Genomic DNA, 21700 nt, shown 5'->3' on the forward strand with positions numbered 1-21700 from the left:
ACCCAACGCCGCGTCGTCGATTAATGGTCTCTCCCTCTTCCATACCTAAATTTCATGTCGCTTCCTTCGATTAAATAAATTGTTTTACCAAGCAAACAGCGGCAGAAAGAAGGGCAACGACACGAAGGTGTGCGCGCAGTCCCTCAACAGCTCAACTTTAACAGTTCGACGATGACGCCATGTGACAGATCCTAGATTTGATTGAAGTTCCATTTTTTACTTTTTAAGAAAACAGCCAGGGCAGGTTTTCGTCGGAAGGTTTGGGCCTTTTTGGGAAATAGTTGAAAAAAGACGGGGTTCGAACAAAAGATGATTAATCAAGAGGTGCGCTGAGCTGCACGAGAGTAGGAGGAGCACTGAATTAACTAATTCGACTTGATTTTGATTGCTTTATCCTTAGAAGCTGTACAAGTCCAGCATAATTTTCCGCTTTTGGGAAGAATCCAAGAAAGGTGAAATTTTTTTTTAGGAGGGGAAGAACCGAACGACATTGAGATCGTCAGCACCATCCGCGTCTCCGGTAAGGTACTCCCAATAATTTCACCATCGGGAAAGCAGAAAATCCTAAACTGGATTCGTATTTACTTGACCTTCGTTCAGGATTTTATAATTCATGCTCTTATATCTCTTTTTTTTTTGGCATTTTCACGAAAACACAACCAAAAACTCAGCATCTGCAACATGAAATTTGCGAAGCATGATTTCCAACTGACATAACCCAGAAAAAAGTAGCTGTATCTGAAGGAATCAGCACGCATTTTTTTGGGGAAGTAATTGAAGTTAGATATTAATAAAACGAATAAAATATATTTAGTTTCAGTTATCATGATTTCATTACCAGCTGGATAATACATTTTGGGGGTTAAACCAGGAAGAAAAAACCGAGTTCAGGTTACATGGGATGGCAGGCATTGATTACAGCCCGAATCAAAGCGGGACCATGAAATTGCAGCAACTAAGCATTTGAGGATTTACAGTACAATTGCGAGAGATGTACGTAGTTAATCACACAAAGGAGGTTCTCCTTTCTGTGAGCTCGTTTTTTAAACTCTCATAGAGCAACCTTGACACACCCACACACGGTCCTTTCGGTTTGCATGATAAACTAAATATAAACGTGCCCTTGTGTACTTGATCATTAACAATTACGTAAAGGGCCGCATGCAATGCAACTCGTAAGCTCACCATGAAAATACGTTGTAAATGCATGAAGCCAATAATATCAAGGCTTGCTCTTCCAAGCAATTGACTGAATAGGAGCCGTTAAATCATATGGCCGGCAGCGTATCTCACATGTATATTCTCTCGGGTTACAATCTTGGAAGAGCGTGTTACAAGACAAGGGAAATTATGTTGTTTCCATTTCGTATTTTTATATTTAGAAGATTATTTTTTCCTGTCTGACCCAATATATGTAAGTTCTCAAACTATCCTCCGAGTAATAGATGTCAGAGTGGAAATCCACATAACCATATTTACTTTGGGGCGAAAAAAAAAAAAAAGGTCCATGCACCATAATTGTGAAGATTCTTTTGATCGTCGAAGACAACATTCAAAATACACAAAAGGGACAAACATATAACACACGCAGGCTTCCACGGCCTTATCATATGAGTGAATAACATTTACCTACGTACGAATCAGTCAGCATAATATTCACACATACACAGCATTTTCAAAACCAATCCATAGAGGGACCTATGCCATTAGAATGGTAATTAATTCAACATAACACAGAAAATGTAAAAAAGCAATTATGAAACCATACAGTGCAATAGAGTCGTTCAAGGTAGCAATGAACGAAGTCCCTGTATGATACGTACACTAGGGATATACTTGTCCAAAAGAACAATGGAGTGGCAAAATAATCCACGGCATGCCTGATGCCTCATTAACTACGGATATTCTGAGATGACATTAAGCAAACAGATTGTTTCCTCACCACACACCAAGACAGGAAAATTAATAAATAAAAGCAATAACAAAAACACGGGAAAATACAACAAAAGTAGTCAACTCTGGGTTCCAAAATGATCTTAGCGCGCTTTTCTACATTATGCATGTGGGTTTTTTCACATGCAGATATTACAGCCATGATGTCCTACTCTTTCGGATATTCATTTCTTTTCTTTCCGTGTCTACTTAAAATGTTTTATTTTTATCTTTATAACAAACACGATGGAACTTATAGAGAAATAAAAGTATTAAATAAAGACACAAAGTTAGGGTCTCCACTTCTAGCTACCAAGACAAGGTGACTTGCCTTCCTAATATCAATTTACACTTAAAAAAATTAAATTAATAGTGCCTCCGAATGATTAAATGAAGCCTAGTATCCCCAACATGAAGGTCACGATATGCTGTCTACATGTCATATAAGTGGAACATTAATTCCTTCTGAAAAATATATACCATTGGCAGGAATTAAAGGCAGTGAAATCGATAGAACAGCTATACTTTCTCCTCACCCCCTCAACCCAAACAAAAAAAATGAAGAAAGAAATCTATAAAGCTTCTCCTTAGACTATATTCGAAAAAGACCAGGTTCTGACCAAAGGAAAAAGCATAAAACTTCATATTTTTGATGCACTGTCCCTGATTTAATTTCATAATTTTTTTGTTTAAACAAAATGCTTCTCATGATAACACAAATCACAAAGTACGTTACTCATATAGACGTAAAATATATGTAACTCACATTAGTCATACAGCTCTTGACTTTAGCTGTATACATATTTGTACGTACTATGAAATGTAAAGGGTATGACGACAAATCTGTCTGTTGCTGTGTGTTTGCAGTGATATCATCACTGAAGATTAGGTATATAGAGTAGTGGGTCTCCATTCATGAGGTCGAGAGAGGACGTTGCATGGCTGCTGAAATTTCTGACATTTCAACCATTAACTTTGTTTTACTTCTTATAGTTTTTCCCCCAATAATCAGAGAACAATCTAGTATTATGCCTGCGATATGCAAAAAAAAAATATAGACCTACAGTGTTCCCCTAAATCTAGTATTACGCATGCATTGCTGCATGTGCATTAAAATATAAGGATTACATTCCTGTTTTAAATCAAACAGCATTATATTTAATAATAAAATTACAGCATCACATTTGAAGAGAATGGAAATCCATCAGCCATATGATTGGACCGCTCATATTCCGTCTTAGTGTGTGGTTAATTAGTCCCAAACCGTGTTTGCAATTGAATTTCAAACCGGCAAAGCAACCGGTAAACAGGGAAAAAGGAAGCTTCGAAATTCAAAACCAACCAGAAAGCATGATTAGTATTCAACATGAAGGATAAAAATCATTACTAAGAAATAAGTAAAATATTGTAGTCGCGTTGTGCTACCACGTTAGAATTCAGAACTAGAAATCCACCACGTCGTAGTCATACACATAGGTGTCGAGAAGGAGAAGAGGAATATCATTTTAAAATGAACAGACATTGAAATTTGCATAAAATCAAATATGGAGCAACCATCGTCCGCATTTTCTCTTTCTTTCATTCTTTCTTTGTCCCCTACTTGAATGGTTATGAAATTTACCACTACAATAATGGTATGATATTAGTTGTTCGAAGCTTGAAAGACAAAGTTGGTAATCTATCTTTATTTTATTTGGGTTTTTCAAGATCTTGGATGAGGAAAGAACTGCGTACCACTGCCAGACATGAAAGGGTTTAGTGGCGCCGCGTACATGGAAGGATCGAGGAGTGGGCCAGTGGAGGAAGCCCCGGCGGCACCACCGCTTGTCGCGGCAGCGGGAAGAGCGGAAGCGCCGGTGGCAGCGATGAGGTTGAGGGGCTGAACGGCTCCGCCGGGAGAAGTATCAGCGGTGGAGATGTAACTGGGATCGGGGCCTTGGTCATAGAGAATTCCTCTGAATACATGGCCTCCGATGTTCACGGCCGTCTGGTACGCGTATTGCTCCTCGGCCTCGTCCATCGAGCTAACCCGCACGCACCGGAACTCCGCCGAAGAACTGAACACTGCTGGAAAATTCCCAAGCTCTAACCCCTCTTTAATATGATACACGGGATAGAGATGAGCAAACAAAAAATATTATTATTGTTTGACAGCTGAATTGTATTAAGACTAAGAAACAAGGCTAATGATACAGCATCATTCGAGAGTAGGAGAACGATTTTTTAAAGGAAAAATAAACAACACAGATATCAACAAAGGAGGAATATGAGTGTGAGTGAGAATGAGGGAAGAAAGAGGAGAGTCACAGAGACACGAATAATTGAGACACACACAAAGAGAAGAAACAGTTTCTTCGCTGTCAATCCATCCGTCAGGGCTACTAAACAACAGTGTCTTTGGAAAAGGAAAAGGGAAAAGAAACAAAGAAAGGAAAAGCCTGGTGAATACGAATTTTTTTGGGGGGTGGGGGGGTGTTGGAGTTGCTTCACACGCAATCGATATACTTGAGAACTTTCTCAGTGGTGTGATAAATCTTTTCAGAGAATTTCTGGGAGATTCTGTAGTGTCTAAGAGTGGATCGCAGTCACAGAGACCGAGAGTAACAAGACAAAACATGAATGCCGAGGTACCTGCTGAGGAGGAGTGGGTGGGCATTTGGACATGAGCAGAAGTGCTGGGGTTATTATTAGAAGTATCTCTCAGCCTCTTGGGATTGTTGTCCCCTCGAAGCTCAAGCTGGTGCTGCAGTTGCTGCTGCTGGCGCTCGCGACGCTTAGCAGCGGGAACCCAAGTGCTCTTGACATGGGTCTCGCAGTCGTAGCCTCGGCTCTTGCAGCAAGTCCTGCACCGCATGTGCGGGCAGTCCTTCTTGGCCTGGTTCCCGCAGTCCTGGCAGCTTATTCCGCCACCGCTCGTCCCGGCTGAACGCATCATCATGACGCCCGATCTCGACGAGGACTGGTCATCGGAGCTCCTGCTGCTGGGCCCCACCCCTAGGGAGTAAAGATCTTGGGGGAGAAGCGGCCTGGCCTGAGGCGGCATGACATGCTGCTGCTGGTTCCAGAGCTCGAAGCCTCTGTAACAAGGCACGTCTTCATTGTTCTTGTACCAAAATAAGGCGTCCGGGTGAGGAACTCCCGTGGGTGGGTTGCCGTGGTGGGGCTGGTCCTCCTGGTTGCTCCCTCCTTCCCTACCCCCTCCGCCGCCTAGTGAGAATAAACCCGCCATTGCTTCGCGACCTCTATGCCTGACCTAGACCTCAATTGTGGCCGATAATCCATATCAGTGACAGCTCGATCTTTGAGGGTACAGTGTAGGGCAAGCAGGGAAGAAAAAGGGAAAGCCCAGGCGGAGGGGTAACTATTGGTTGAATTAATTCTCGGGTTCTGGCGAAGGTATGAGTCTGTAGTAAGTGGGGGTCTCTCGGGTTTTGTTTTAAGTAAGTATTCTCAAAGAGCGTGCTGGGCAGCTAATTGATGGGGATGATGTGGTTGGATTTTGGGGCGGGGAAGAGGATAAAATTGAAGCTGCTTGTTGGCTAAGGTCAGGCGTCCCACAGTCTTTCAATTCGCTCCTCCTCCTCCTCCGCTTTCTTCTTCTTCTCGTATCGCAGCGTGTCTGTGCATTAATACGAACAATTAAACGCCCCACCACCCCACAATTACACCTTTCCCTGCTCCTGCAACTGCAACGCCGCCATCCCCATCTTCTCTTTCTCCCTCCTCTCTTCCCTATTTAAGTCCCCCGGCTCATCTCTCTCTCTCTCTCTCTCTGATCTTCGGCAGAGTTTCTTTCTCAGTTTCTTTCTCTTTCCTTTTTTTTTTTTTTTTCAAGTTCTGAGCAGTTCCCCTTTTGTGTCTGTGGTCTGTAGCACAACAAAAACAAACTCACCCTCTCTTTCTCTCCCTCCCCATCAGGATGGATGTCAATGATCTCATCTCCGGAGGCGATCCTCATTCGCACAGCGATCCGACGGACGATCTGCAGTCCACGTGGCACAGGAGCAGCTTTCTGCGTCCTCCTCGTCCTTTTCCGCCGGAAAACCCGCTGCTTTTCCTCACACGTTGCCCTTTTTCTGCTTCATTAACTATAAACTATGTTGGATTTTTCTTTTTCCTTTCCACCATAATTGTTTTGTTCTCATTCATTCAAGGCATCCATCAGAGTCTCCGGTAGTTGATATTTTTATTTTTAGTTCAAAATTTATTAGATTTTGTACTAAAAAGGAATATCTTTTTATTTTTATTCAGCCATTAATCGGCACGCGTTTAATAATCATACATGAGAAATTATAATATGCTGAGTATTAGTTTAGAATAAAAATGAAATTCCTTGATAGTATATGTTAAATGGGTCAAGAGTATGGGGTATTAGCATTATGTTTGTCTTGCGAGTTGATTAATCTTCCTCATGTCTAATGTTGGCTTTCTAGTCAATGACATTTTCATAGGCAAGACGATGCTAACAAAATTCCCTTGTCCTTTGCGGGGGACATTTTCCGCAGCATACAGGGAAGCGAATGGCTCAGGGATCAAATGAAGAAACAACGAGACGAGCAGGATTATGAGTTTTATTTTTATATGGATAATAAAATGTCTTTTTTTCATTTGTTTAGTTTTTTTTTTTTTCCCTTTGGGGGAGGGGGAGTGAAAGGGGTTGAAGGGAGAGGGGAATGGGGATGTGGTAAATTGATGGGAAAGTGATTAATTTGGAGAAAATAAGTGGGAGAGGCAGGTAGCATGCGTATGCATGGATAAGTGGGGGATTATGTGGTGAAGTTAGAACTGAGAGGGAAGCAGACAGACGGAGGGTTTGTGAAAAAGAGGAGAAAGCAGCCGGGATCCGATAATTAGAGTGATGAATGTGGGGATTAATCATGTGGGATCCAGCATGATGTGGCCTTACCGGGGAACACAGCGCCACCACCTCCATCCTACCTGTTCATTTATTTATAATTTTTTGTTTGGTAGTATGTTGTGTAGGAGTAGAAGTTTGGATGAGTTGAATTTCAATCCCTTTTTAATTACTAGGACGGACTCTTACCGCACTACTTAAATGGCTAGGCTTAACAGTCCCAATTAATGCTCTCCGAGGGGACCATCTCTCCTGGTTTATTTCTCATCATTCCTCGTTTAAATCCCAAGTTGACTCTCTCTATCTCCACTCCTCCATCTCCTGTTTCTCTTGTTCTTGTTCTTTCTTCCTATAATACTCGTATCAACCACATTAATTAGTATTCACAATCCTATTCGGATCCTTTTTCTAAAATGGAACAGTCGATATTTAATAACTAATAAAGATATTATTATAATATTTTTTCAAAAAATTAATATTAAGCTTTGCATGAACTTTTTAGATCAAATTTTAGCAATTGAAATTTATTTTCTTGTTTAAAAATAGTAATTGAAGAATAGGAATATGATGAATATTAGAAAACTAAAAATAATAATCACAGTAAAGAAAGAAAGTAATTTAGAAGGAAGCAAAAGGAGGAGCGAGAAAGGGGCGGCGCTTGGAGGCGACTTGGTGGCGTACGGTAGGGGAAGGCGGCAGCAGCACGCCATTCACTGCCCCCTCCCCCTCCAGCGCCGCTAATGTCATTTCCATGTACCCCTCCACGTCATCTCCCTCTCCATATCTCCCTTCCCATCCAAATCGGTTACGTGACCCCTCGTCCACCCCTCCAAAAATGTCTCTAATCTGAACTAAAAAGACAAATCCAACCTTCCGATGCTTACGTGTTGTTCGTTGGACGACCACGTCACCTATGTTCGATTTTTTATAATATTAAATATCCTTAAAAATAACATACCCTAATAAAATAATTTAAACTATTTAATTAAATACTTTTTAAATTTATGTATTTATAATTATAACCTAGCTTATAATTTTTAGATGTAAAACTTTTTATATTCTAATATTTACTCTATTAATTTTATTTCCCTTTTTTTTGGCATTTTCTTCTTCTTCTTATCTAGCTTGTATTCTTTTTAGTCTTGAAGATGTTAAGTCAATTCAATTTTTTTCCTTCTCTTTTTTTAATTGCTTGTTTTTTTTATCTTTTATTTTTTTTCTTATCTCCAATCAAATAACTCATGATATGATGTTATATTTTTTATACTGAATATAAGAATAGTATACGTCACTGAAACAATGTAAGTCATTTAATTATATATTTCTTAAACTTATGCATTTATAATATATCTTTTAATTTTTAAATGTAAATTTTTTTGATATTTTAATTTCACCCCGCATTCCCTTTTCAATCATCTTCTTCTTTATTCAGGACAACAAATAAACAAACACTGTTATTCATCTCCCCTCCTTTTCCAGCTCAAAAAGAAAAATCTTCCCCCCCCCCTCCCAAAAAAAAACTTGTAAGCATTCATGTTCTTGTGTCCGATCCATCTTATATATAATGGTCAAGATATTACGACTCAAATCAAAGCACTGCAGATGCTTTGACTTGGTGGCAGCTTGATTCTTCTGTGACCCGTGACGCATCTTGGGGACAATTCCTAAAAATGACCAAATGATACAGATATATTAAACAAAAACAAAAAAAGGATCGGGAGATTTTCCCCTTTTTGCAGATTTTTCTTCAGTCCAAAGGAGTTCAACAGGTGTTCAAAGTCCCCGCACAAAAAATGAAATTGCAACCAGTTCCCCGTGTCTTGCATTACACGAGTAGTTTGTTTTCCTCTATTTTTTTTTCTAAAGTATACTATTATTTTTTTTAATTTTGTAAAAAATTTTAATTTCATCCTTTAATTTTATAAAGTATCTTTTTTATCATTTAATTCTAATATTATTAATTTTAAATAATTATTTTTTGTATCAATCATTGTTATTTTTTTAAAAAAAATAAACTTAATATGTTGGTATTTGATAATGTTTTGTCAATATTTAAAAATTCAATGTAAAAATTTGTCAAGGTAAAATTAATAGTGTTAGAATTAAATGTTTAAAAAAATATTTTTTAAAGTCAAGATTTAAGAGACTAAAATAAAATATTGTGTAAAATTAAAGAATTAAATATATATTTTATTATTTTTTTAAGTGTTTTTAGGCGGTCTTCCAATGAGAAATCTTGATTCTTTTTACCAGGTATCATTCGTACTTGGCTGTTTTAAGCAAGTTCCCCGGTATCCTAATCAAGCATGCGAAGTTAATTAAATAATACTGTTAATAAATAAAAACAATTCAACTGCTGGTCTGCTGCCCGTGCCATATTTTTCAACTTATTCCCCGACGATGCGTTTGCAGCTACGGCTTCTCGATCTGCACGCGTTTTTGGTTTTTCATTATAACAACAACAACAACGATAATAATTTCGAATCTTAGAACCGAGCGCTTGCCGGGGAATGAGTTTTATACCGTCAATATCTAGTAAAAAGTAATTTTCATATAGAACTTAGATGTGTTTGATTAACAGTTTTTTGAAGGGAGATAAAGGAAAGTGAGGAGAATTACTCCATTTCCATTGTTTAATTAATATTTAATAGAAGGAGAGAAGGAAAGTTCCTTATTTGGTTAAAAAATTGAAGCAACTCCCCTCCAATTTGGAATTTTTGGGGAGGGAGAAGAGAGATAAAATTTAAACTAAATTATTTATTTGTTATTTTAAAAATTTTAAATTATATTTGATATTGAAAAATTATGTAATATGTTTTCCCATTTCTCCTATAGTTAAATAAATTTAATTACTCCACAGAAATTAATATATAATTTTCATTGTCTAATATTTTAATATTTTTTCATTAAATATGCTGATAAAATATAATATTAATATACTTGTTTAAAAAAATGTTATTAATATAATCTCATATCTTTAAAACAATAAAGAAATATAATGTAATAATTTTAATAATAAATTAAAGAAAAAATAAAAATTAACTTAAAATTGATAAGAATAAAGTTATTAATTTATTACTATGTTACTTCTTCTTTCTTTCTAATCCAAACAAAGGTTTATTAAAACCTCCCTCCTTCTTTCTCTACTCCAATCAAACTCATCCTAAAACAAATACTGTATAATTAATCTCGCGCCCTAGGGCCTAGGCCGCCATCACGATATAGATTGGTCCGCTCAATAATTTATAGTTGGGATTCGACGCGGAGTTAAAATTATTAAGCCAGAGAGCTTGATAAATGGTCCTGGTGACGGTCAAAAATCGGTACTTACCTTAAATCCCAAGATTGGAACTTACCTTAGCACTCGCGGTGCGGAAAATGCAGTGCTAAAAAGGGTCTTGATTCCTTCCAAAGAGTGCCCCTTGGTGTCCATCTTGATCAAATATTTAAGCTGCATGTTCTTGTCGCTCTTAAATCATTTAGCAATTAAAGACATGCGATATTGAGGAATGAAATGCAATGGCTAGAACTAAACAATATGTACGGACAAAAGCAGGTGGTACTGGCTGGACCGCAATGAGTATCTGGCAGCAGAAAGCCATGTCATTAAATGACTTTGTTGGAGACCCGCGAAGACGAGAAGAAGGAGACACGCGTTGCGTTACGCTTGATTAAGAAGAGATTAAAGGAGAGGTACGTCACAGCCAGTGTCCAAAAAAAAAACCTGCTATATGGTGATTTTGGAAATTTTGAAGATGACAGAGAAAATTTTAGGGGAGTCCAAGATCTTAAAAGAAAAAAATCTGGTATGTTCTAAATTGTTTTAAAAACATTTGGAACAATATGAAAATATTTAAAAAAATTTAGAAAGACATAAAAAGTTATGGAAGAATGTGAAGATATTTATAATATTATATGATATTCTAAAACACTCCAATCATATATTGAAGATAGTCCCTAAAAATGTCTTTATAAATATTTAAAATAATATAATCTTAAACATTGACAAAAAATATTTGAAAAAAGTATTATATATCATTGAATTTGATTAATCTTCACAATCTATGAAGAAGGTCGGAGCTTTTTGAAAGATAAAAAAAATTATAAATGCCCAATCACCTCTTATCTATAGTTATTCTTCAAATAGTGGAGCTTTTAACCTCCCTCATCCAAACTCTCTGTTCTTTTGTGTGCTTCAAGTGTTCTAACCCCTGCCTTAATTTTGAGACTTTGACTGATTTAACTAAAATAATCAAGTTCAGGCTGGCACGTTTCCAAGAAGAGGAGTTCCCAAGACTGTGATAGGTAGGTACGAGATTGCTTTAGGGGAAGGCAATGATAAGGCTATGATATCCTTAAAATAAAAAAAATAATATATATTTTTATTTTTAAAGTATTTTTAAAAAAAATACTTAACACTCTAATATTTTTATTAAAATAATTTTATTTTTAAAATTATTGAAATAAAATATTTTTATTCTTACTGTCAAATTTTTAATACTGGCTTCAAGTGTTCACCTGTCAAAGATTTGACTAAAAGAAAAAAATATTTTATTTTATTAACTTTAAAAGTAAAATTATTTTAATAAAAATATTAAAATATTGGATGCTCTTAAAAAAAATATTTTAAAATAAAAATACAACTTTACTCAATAAAAAAAGGAGGAATGTAAAAACGGGCTTGATCAGAGCGTGTAATGTGTATGGCGTATATACTACTCTATATATACGTGGCGTAAAGTGAAAACTAGGGGGCAGCCGCAACCGGTCTCACCACCGCCTACAGTTATATTGCTGTCACGTGCTACAATTTATATAGCGTATCCTTTAAAAAAAAAAATCTAGTAACGTTTGGGACTAGTGCCACGTCCTCAGATTTCATTTGGAATTGATCGTTCCTGCCAGGTCCTCCCAACTTTATCGTGCTCATTGCGTGATATACACATGGGAGAATATTTTAAAGGAGAGTTTTGAAGTTGATGGTGATTTTTTATCTATGTATAAAGTCAAATGTTGATTTTATATATGTGCCAACAACAAGGAATCCATTTTGATCTTGATATCCCGTTATTCAAAAGAGTCTTCAGCTATGACCCACCTTTTTAGTGCTTCCAGAGATAGCTTGGCCGCGCTAACATGTTTACATCTCCCTTCCCTCTGTCCTACGTTCACCGGACACGAAAATAACATGATTCTATCATCATTTCATATAAATCAATGAAGTAAATTTACAGTCCGGTTCCGTTCAAATTTAAATATGCCTGTTTGGTCACCGAGGTCCGAGGATCCAACCACCCCCGCCCTTTTCCAGCGGCAATAGTCAACAGCGATTTGTTCTCTTATAGACATATACCAGAGAAACTATTTGTTGACCCGACAAACTCGCAAATTTGCAGTCACTCTTTGTCATTCAACTGTCTATTCATCAGTCTGTTCAATCAAGCATTTTGTGTGCACGCAAAGACGGACGTGAGCAAACGTGTCTGATGGGCACTCGATACGAAGGAATGCATGTCTTTAATTACTAGTTAATGAGACGTACAAATATTGTCAATAATCATCTTCAAATTTCTAAAAGTTTCATTAATTTAAAAATATCCGGCACTCTATAGATTCCCCCCCCCCCAAAAGAATGATTCCCGTGGTATTCAGAGTATCGTCTATGATCGATATTACTTTTTTTTTTGTTAAGTTTTTAACTTTTTCCAGAAGTATACTAAAATCAGCCCCACAAAAATGTATTAGACGTCTTCATTAACGCCTGAGCTTGATTATCCCCACACTTCAAATTGTGTGTGTGTGTTTGTGTCTCTCTCTCTCTATGGGTTCTGTCAGTCGTTACAGAAGTCATAGAAGTTGCTGAAGAAAGACCAGGACATGGATTGACAACACTCAGCTCATATAACAATTATTAAATGTAAAATAATTTTTAAAAATATTATTATATTATAATCACAAGTATTAAGCGTTTAAAATAACCACATAAAGTAGGGCAACAAACGCTGGGAGATATTAAAATTTTTTATTCCCTCCATTTTAAATTATAAAATATTTATAAAAAATTTTTTATTTTAAAATATAAAACATTTTAGATAGATTAATAATTTATTAAATACTTCAATTTTAATATTATTATTTTTTTATAATTAATTATCATCTCTTCTTTTTTTAATATATTAAATTATGAGTATTTTTAAAAGTTTATATTTTTATTTTGAAAGGATAATATTACTTAAGTATATTTAATGTGATTTATCAATATATGAGATTTTATCTAAAAATATCTTATAATTTATAATGAAAGGAATATTTTTTTTTTAAGATCATCAGGGCACGAAATGTTTAATAGAATATTATGAATTATCTTTTTATGGAACATCTTTTAAACGAGCAAAGAGGCAAACGTCACCCTTAAAATGCAACGCTAAAAGGTGTGATTATTCCAGATGCTGCAAATAAAGCAGGATTCGATCGAATTATAATGTCATGATGCCTCTCTCTATGATCACGCTAATGCCTTAATTATAATTATTAAATCTTATTAATACTTAAAAATTATTAATATACGTTTCTTTTCAAAAACATTTCTCATGCATATTATTCCTCTGAAAAATTGAGATTTGATATATTTTTTAAGTATTATATAATAAAAATTCTTACAATGATTTGATTAAATCAAACTATTATTATCGCATGACGTAGGAAATTTATCATGGAATGAGTAGATTTTAGTCACTTAAATATTGGTGCTAAATTTTAGTCATGGATGATAAACTCAATAATAACCGCAGTTCTTATAGTGCCACGAAAGAAATTAATCTAAGGAGCTTATTGGTCCAAATCCACGTTAAAGAGGTTAAGTATTGCTCGCCTATTTGCATTATTATTAAATAGAAATGATTAATTATAAAAAAAAGAAAGAAAAAAAAGGGAAAGCAGCACAACCTAAGGTAAGAATAGGCCAAGCCTCTAACAGAAATTTATAACTTGACTTATGTTAAATCTAACTTGACTTATTTATTAAATAGGCTTAAGTCACATTTAAGCTTTTAATTAAACTTATTTAGTTAAATAAATTATGCTTATTTTTTTTAAGTCTTAGCCTACAAGCTCAACAGACTGGTCTATATACATATATATAATATATAATATATCACAATTCACCATTTAATTTTTAATCAATCTACAATCTTTTTTATTTTTAGTTATATTTTCAATCATATTTGACTTGTATATTAATTTTAATGTTATTACTTTATTGTTAAATTATATTATAGTTGGTAAGTTTTTTTAATTATTATATATTGTAATTAATAAATCAGATTATATATTGTACATTATAATAATCTTAAAATATGTTTGAGATATTTAGAACTAAAATATGAACTAGCAAGTCTTTTAAATAATTTTTCAGGTTATGTCAGATTTTAAATAAACTCATACTTAAATTATAAAATAAATTTTATACAGACTTTAAGTTAGGCCGAGAATTCTGATTTATTATATAAATTCAAGTTTATTTCACTAAAACCTATTCAGTCAGGCCCATTTACACTCCTAAACAAGATTCATCACACGGCATCTAGTTACCCAACCACCGCTTTTTGTTGCTCGCTCAGACGCTCACCATCATATAGTATATTCCATCCCAGTGTCAACATAAGTTATTTTTTTAAAATTTTGTTTAATTCAAAATATAAAATATTGGTTACATGTTACTTTGTTAATTACATATCAATTTTATTGAGTAATTAATAAATATTTAGAATAAATCAAATGTTATATTTATTATATTTATAGGTATAGTTTACAAGATATGATTTTTTTAAATATTTCATCCTATTTATTTTTAAAAATATAAATTAATTAATATTGATTTATTATATTATGATCCTGAAAGAGTACAATACTCTGTCACAACAAAATTGTCCTTGTTCTTAATTACTCAATTATCGTTCCATCTTAAGCCAAACACCCCAGCAATGAAAGAAACCGAAGTAAATTTATATGTGTCGCTTTCAACTTTTCTTTTTCGGGCATCAAGTGCTCAGTAACAATGTATTGTAATTATAGAATCACAGCTGGCTGGCTACAGCGACAAAAAGGTTTTCGACTGTAGAAATCAAAGGGGGACGAATATCAAACTTTTCTTCAAAAAAAGACAAAAACAAAAAACACGCACACACGCGTACATTGATACATGGCGTACAACTATAATCAACATGCTTGCTGTCAAAGGGTGGTCATTTAATTTTGTACTGTAAATTCCTTTTAACGAGATTTCACCCACTGTTGCTTAATTAGTTTTTTTTTTTAAGGCACTGTTGCTCTCAAGTCTTTGAAGATCTCCTCGAATAGTAAAACCTCATTTGCCAATACCGATCCAAAAATTATTTGTGCTGCTCCAGAGCTTTTGTCTACAAAACCGGATAGGAAACATTTCACCAGACATAACAGAAGATGGGCAATGTTTAATTATTTATATTGCAGTTCAGAACAAAATTATGTTTATATACACACACATACTCGTATATGTTTCCTCTATCACCACTAAAAAAAAAAAAAGAGCAATTATTCAGGACCAGTGACTATTGTAGGGAAATGTTATGCTAAAATGGGAAATGGAGCTAGGGCCAGTTTGGCGCTTTGGGCGTTGCGTTTGAATGTAGCCGCCACAGTGAAGGACGGGATCGCGTCCTCCACTCGTGCTGGCATGCCGACGGGGCGGAGCTGCCGGCAAGTGATGAAACAAGAGAGGAATGGTGCTTGAATGGGTTAGGCATTTTCTATATTCATATATGGAAATGAGCCCTTTATCGGAGTTTGGTATTTTGCAACCAAACACAGTTGTTGACTAGTTATTTCTCCTCCGTTAACGTTATATTCTTCATCTTCGGATATTGCTGGCCAACCCTCTCATTCTCATAATCAACCTTCCAAAGGAAGTGATAGGCTGAGAAATTTGAGAGCATCATTTGGCTTTACCATTTAAATAGTACTCCTCTTGTCTTATTTACATGATAAAGAGATCTTTTTGAATCCCATTTATAAGTCATAATATTAATTTTTTATTATAATTTTTTTCTTTCTCCCTTCATTGAATGTTAGACAAAAAATATTATTAATATACACTTAATGGATGTAGAATTAAAAAATTATTAAATTTTTAAAAAGAGTTAATAAATTTTAAAATTTTTCTTAATTTCAATAAAATATATTAGAAGTAACTTATAAATAGAACTAGAGGAATAAATACTATAAATAAAAGAAGTACTCTACAAGTCATTTTTTAAAAACTTTGTTTAGTTCAAAATATAAAGTACTAAGTAGGTGTTATATATATATATATATATATATTTTCAATTATGTTCTTATTTCATTGAGCAAGTAATAAAGGTATTTTAAACAAGTCAAATGTTATATTTATGGTATTCAAAGACATGATTGAAATAAATATAAAAAATTAATATATTTTAATAAACTTTTTTTAAAATTAAAAATTAATTAACAATAATTTATATTGTGTTTGTTTAGTAGTACTCCGTCCGTTTCAAATGATAAGGTATTTTTTTTAAAAAAAATTTCATCACAAAGTATAAGATATTTTAAAAAGATAAAAGTTTTATTGAATAGACTTATTTCAGTATAACTATTTATTTTTCTCTATTTAATGATAATTAAGTGAAAATTTAAAGTTATTAAATAAAATATATTTTTAAAATTTAATATTTTAATTTTTTAAAAAATAAAATTATTAAATATATTTAATAAGATTTAATGATATATGAAATTTCATATAAATTTTTTTTATAATTTAAGAGAGAGAAAATAATTTACAAAAATATAAAACTATGAGGGAGAGAGAGAGTTAAGGGAGAGAGAAAGTACGGTACAAGAAGGAGTTAGCGTTAGAGGGGAGAGAAAGAGAGGGGAGAGTCCCAATAATTGAAGGACGGAGGAGGCGGTGCCATTCTCGAGCCCCGTGATTGTTCCCTTCTTCGTTATCACCCCAACGGCAACCAACACCAGACACCCACACAGATCTTCATTTGAAATCCAATGCCAATGCGGAGCTGAACGAGAGGCAACGAAACGCCCTCGTTTCACCCACTCCGATTCCATTCCATTAAATTAATCAAAACAATATAAGAGCAGCGATGGCAAGGGATTGATGCCACAAATCCCGAGGTTTACTAACCACAAGTCGTGCTTATTCACGCTCACACTCGCCCGCCAACAAGCCTACCTACTTACACATGCATTCTCAGTACGTACGTATGCGATACAAATCGGGGAATAGGTATAAGTATTGAGTGGAGGTCCCCTCAGAACCATCAATGAAGGAGGAACGTCCCCGAATGGCTCAGTTCAGTTCCACGATTCCAATTACAACCACCCATTTCCTCCCTCTAGTTCCTTCACAGACCATCTCCTCTCTTCATTCTTGTTTCTTCTTCTTCATCATCATCTTCCTCCATCTTACTGACCATCTCATTTCGCTATTCATTCATTCGTTACTCTCAACCTTCACCACGTCACACTTCGCCAGCATTAAAAAAATTCTAGGGTCCCAGCGACGGCTCTCATTTAACTACCTTTTGATATTTGCCCAAGTAACGTACTTTAATCTTGGGGCCACCTGTTAGGTCAGGTTACGTAATACTCTGTATACGCAAATTATCCTTATGATTCATGCCCCAAAAAAAATTAGCGGGTTGCGTGCGTGCGTGTGTATTTATCATCATATATAGAGTCATTGGTTTGCACATATATTCCGAGGTGTTAGTGTTATTAGCCGCTCGAGAAATTGCGTTGCGCATTACAGCTCGAGGGTAAAAGTTTTCCACCAGCCCCGAACATTTTCAGTGCTTTCGTTAAAAAAGTTATTGGATTCTCATTTATAATAACATATAACATATGCACTCGGCAGGAACTGCACTTGTCGTTTAACTTTAGAAACAGATAATATCCGAGACTGCATGTTGTCGTGTAAAGTAATGATTGCTGTGGACATCCACTTCTCGTCCGACTAGTATGGATATTGACTAGATATTGGGAGCTCCGAAATTAACTAAGTACGTAGATTAATAAAAAAGTAAAGAGATAAAAATATTTACAAAGTAATCAGCGACGGGCATTTAATATTTTAATGTGATAAAAATGGTAAAAATACTTATAATGTTATATGGATGGGTACAAAAGTAATCAAACCATTAACTTTAACTTAACACCGTTAACTTTGATCATTAAATGTTGACTGTGCATGCCACGTGTCAGTCTTTGCTGATATGGATTAAAAAAAGGGCAAAAATACCCATGAAATCATCAACTGAGAGCAAAAATACCCATAACGTTATCAGAATTAGTGCAAAAGTGATCAATACATTTAATCTCTTAAATGTTGACTGTTTAGTTGACACATAAGTAGAAATTGACTATTTTTTTATAGTAAACAAAAAAATTTCAAAATAAATTTTTACAAATGTTGATCGATCAATTATATAAATACCTATAATGTTACTTTAATATGTGCAATAGTAATCAATCTGTTAAAATCAATGCCATATGGTTTCTTTTTATTACCACGTATCTCGCTCCCTTCCTTTCTCCCTATCTACTCTTTTTTTTTGTCTGTAAAACTTGAGGTTTAATATAGTGAGATAGGTTGTTCAAAATTAAAGATCAAGACTGAGCACATCTAACTTAAGAACATTATCATAACCTTAAGTAATTGCATTCACAATAGATTCAAAATTTTAAATGATTTTTGCTACTGTTGCAAAAAACAAGCAATTTAATTTTATATTCAGTCAAAATGATATTTTCTCACATGATATTTATACAATAACCAAATAACTTCTAGAGAATTTCATCTAAGAATATTTTTTATCTACATTACTAAAAAAATAGTCAACTTTTACTTAGGTGTCAGCTAAACGATTAACATTTAAGTGATTGAATATATTAGTTACTTTTGCACCAATTCTGATAACGTTATGGATATTTTTACTCTTGGTTGATGACTTCGTGAGTATTTTTACCCTTTTCTTAGTCCATGTCAGCAAAGACTGACACGTGGCATGCACAATCAGCATTTAACGGTTAAAATTAATGGTGTTAAGTCAAAGTTAATAGTCTAATTATTTTTACACCCATATATATAATGTTATGGATATTTTTATCCTTTTTTGTCATTTTAAGATATTGGGTGCTAGTCGTTGACTATGTTATAAATATTTTTGCTCAGATATAACCTCTTAATTAACCTGAAAACATGAGTGGCCGCTATTGTCTCTGGTCAGCTCCGATGAACTGATTAGGATCTAAAGCCAGAATGTTGTTACCCGTAAAATAGAAAGAGACGTGCATGATGGGGAATTATACCTAGCTAGCTATAGCTAGCCGGCTAATAACTTAGACTGCTTCAATATCGTATTAATAAGAAGCTCTTTACCTGGATTTTTTCGGGATCTCCTTAATCCAGAAGCAGGGGAAATCCAATATTTCCTGTTCCAGAAAGAATTTTTGTAGTAATCATTGCTCCAGTATCAGTGACAATTTGAAAACACATAGTGGAATTTAAATTCCTGATTAATTAAAGTTTATCAAACAATACGCTTGGTTACTGACTTTCGCCTCGGGACTTAATTTCATTCATCTAGCTTTAATTTGTGTTATATTTTTCGTAATTATTGGGGGAAAATAGAATAACAGATTTGTTTTTCTTTTTACCTCAACAAACATAACGACATCCATAAGATCATTAGCCTCAGCTTTCGTAAGATGAAGTATATTTTAATTTTAATTATTTTCGGCTATTTAATTAATTGGATACAATTGGCTCTGAAGTTTGAAAATGTTTTGGAAGCAAGTTGTCTACTCAAGGATGCTAGGGACATATCCTTGGGCCGTGAGGGCTCGTAATTATTTTCCTTTTTACCTCCACACACATATGGAAAAAATTTAAAGCTTGATACTGTTATATATCATGTCTCAATCTATAGTTGACACCGCACCCAAACACCGATTTGATTTGTCATGCTAGGTATGGACCACATGTCTACATACCCACTTGACTTTGCCATGATGTTATTGCACACATAATGCAAGCATAATTCATTTTGCGTTTAAAAAGATGAATTGAGTAGCTAGCTAGTTTATTATCACCAACTTCAAAAGGGAGTTTTTTTTTATTGGTTTTGAAAACCCTATAACTAGATTTCAGCCATGTACTCATTCAAGTAGCTTGCAATAGAGTTCTGCTCAGTTGTTCAGAAGGGCCGGGATCTTAAATCCGACGAATACTTAGTTTTCTTTTGAAATTCTTTTGGTAAAAAGAAAAAACTACCAAAAGAACTTTATATTTGTTTGGTTTCGGAATTTGCAGCCACATGCATGACTTGTGGCGATGATATGTGTCATTATTGGTTTGGCGACTTAGTCGCTCGTCCATGCCCACCCTAAAAACCAAACTTTAAAAAGCTCTTTTGGGAGATCATTGACTTTCTAAAGCTGCCTAATTCACTAAATTGTGGCCTAATTAATGAACTATATGTCATTATGGTATTGTGGGCTCAAAGGGATTGATCTTTTATAACTCTTGATCATCTTTCGGCATACTACTTTTATGAAGACTATGTCATTATTGTAACGTCATGTAGGCAGCAAAAGTAAAGTCATTAACTCAATATTAAGCACTTCAATAACCAGCAGCCTCGTGTCAAAAGACGGACAGGAACTCACTTTGAAACGCTGTTATGTGCCCATCATCTTGCAAATAGAGTTGCACATTTGATTTGAAAACATTTATTGTCTGCGAAAATGATTAAAAAGAGCAAAATAAACAGAGAAGAAGCAGAAGCATGTGCATGTGAATATCATAAACAGTTCAAACATCATCTTGAAAATCTTTCGCAACTGTTGCAGATTATTCTCCAGACAAAGAAAAAGGGACATGCATACCATTCCCTGATCAGACTAAGGTAATAATCCATCCCCTCGAGCCTATCTCTGATGACTTTGTTTTCCTATTCTCAGTTAGTCATGTAATGCAAAATCATGCGCTCCTCCCAATATAAGATGGATCATGTCGTGCAGTACAATAATTCACCAAGTATTTTGAACAAGTTAATCCGCTGGAGGGGGCACATGATTGTCTCATTTTTTATATATATCTTAAAGGCTGTTGGTTTTATAACGAGCTGATATAAGGAACGAGATAATCGGGTTATGATAAGCAAATATTTAATTTAGTGACGACGACCAGATGGCCCATTGTTTGTTAAGATTAGAAATAAAGTCAGACCAAACCCACAAGGGGGTTTCCAAAAAGAGCATGGATTTGAGGGCGTTGTGTCTCATTACGTACTACCACTACCCACCCCACGACCTGATTTATTTTCCTTAAAGAAGAATCAACCGTAACCGAAGCATGTCAGTCTTTAAAAATTAAGATGAAGTCCCACTCCAGTGTCTACGATGAACATGCACTTTTCGTAGCACGCGTACGTACGCATACATCACATAACCAGTAATGCGGCCTTCCTGCACGAAAAAAGTTAGAGAATCTTTTAGATCATCAAAATTGATTATAATGGTTTCCCAAAAATTTATAATATCAGTCTCGTTATAAAATGTGTCTCTTGATGATTGTCTTCGACTTTGGGTAGGGTCCCTGTGATCTAGAATCATTCACGTACATATAGCTAGCCACTTCAACCTGTCCCAAGAAAGAATTTCCAAATCTTTCCAATCATAAAGTTTTGCTTATGTACTTAGGATCGTTAGATTAGTAAAAACCACTTAGTTAACAAACAAAGCGAATTTTTAAAAAAGTCAAGTACGTAGGGTTTGGCTGTGATGTGTAGCTTTGGAAATCCCCATCGATTTGAAGCTGCCGCGATTGTTCAAGTG

At 34.8% G+C, this 21700-nt stretch overlaps 1 protein-coding gene across 1 annotated transcript; it reads right to left on the minus strand.

Annotated features, from left to right (window-relative positions):
- Positions 1-3330: 3330 nt before the first annotated feature.
- LOC129321572 (protein SHI RELATED SEQUENCE 1-like) lies at positions 3331-5789 on the minus strand. The gene is made up of 2 exons (XM_054967380.1): positions 4564-5789; positions 3331-4026 (listed from the first exon to the last, which is right to left on the minus strand). The coding sequence occupies exons 1-2, from the start codon at positions 5159-5161 to the stop codon at positions 3635-3637; spliced, it is 990 nt and encodes a 329-aa protein (XP_054823355.1). The 5' UTR covers positions 5162-5789; the 3' UTR covers positions 3331-3634.
- Between the last annotated feature and the right edge of the window lie 15911 nt (positions 5790-21700).

Source organism: Prosopis cineraria, unplaced genomic scaffold (genome assembly GCF_029017545.1).
Source record: "Prosopis cineraria cultivar Desert tree isolate PC_DT_omini unplaced genomic scaffold, ASM2901754v1 PC10, whole genome shotgun sequence".
Taxonomy (NCBI): Eukaryota; Viridiplantae; Streptophyta; class Magnoliopsida; order Fabales; family Fabaceae; genus Prosopis; species Prosopis cineraria.

What these genes read in the sequence shown, in the direction of transcription:
- LOC129321572 (XM_054967380.1), bottom strand. Translation starts at nt 5,161, where the DNA reads ATGGCGGGTTTATTCTCACTAGGCGGCGGAGGGGGTAGGGAAGGAGGG. An exon ending in CACCCACTCCTCCTCAGCAG is followed by an intron (nt 4,027 to 4,563) that starts GTACCTCGGCAT and finishes ATCATATTAAAG; the next exon opens with AGGGGTTAGAGCTTGGGAAT.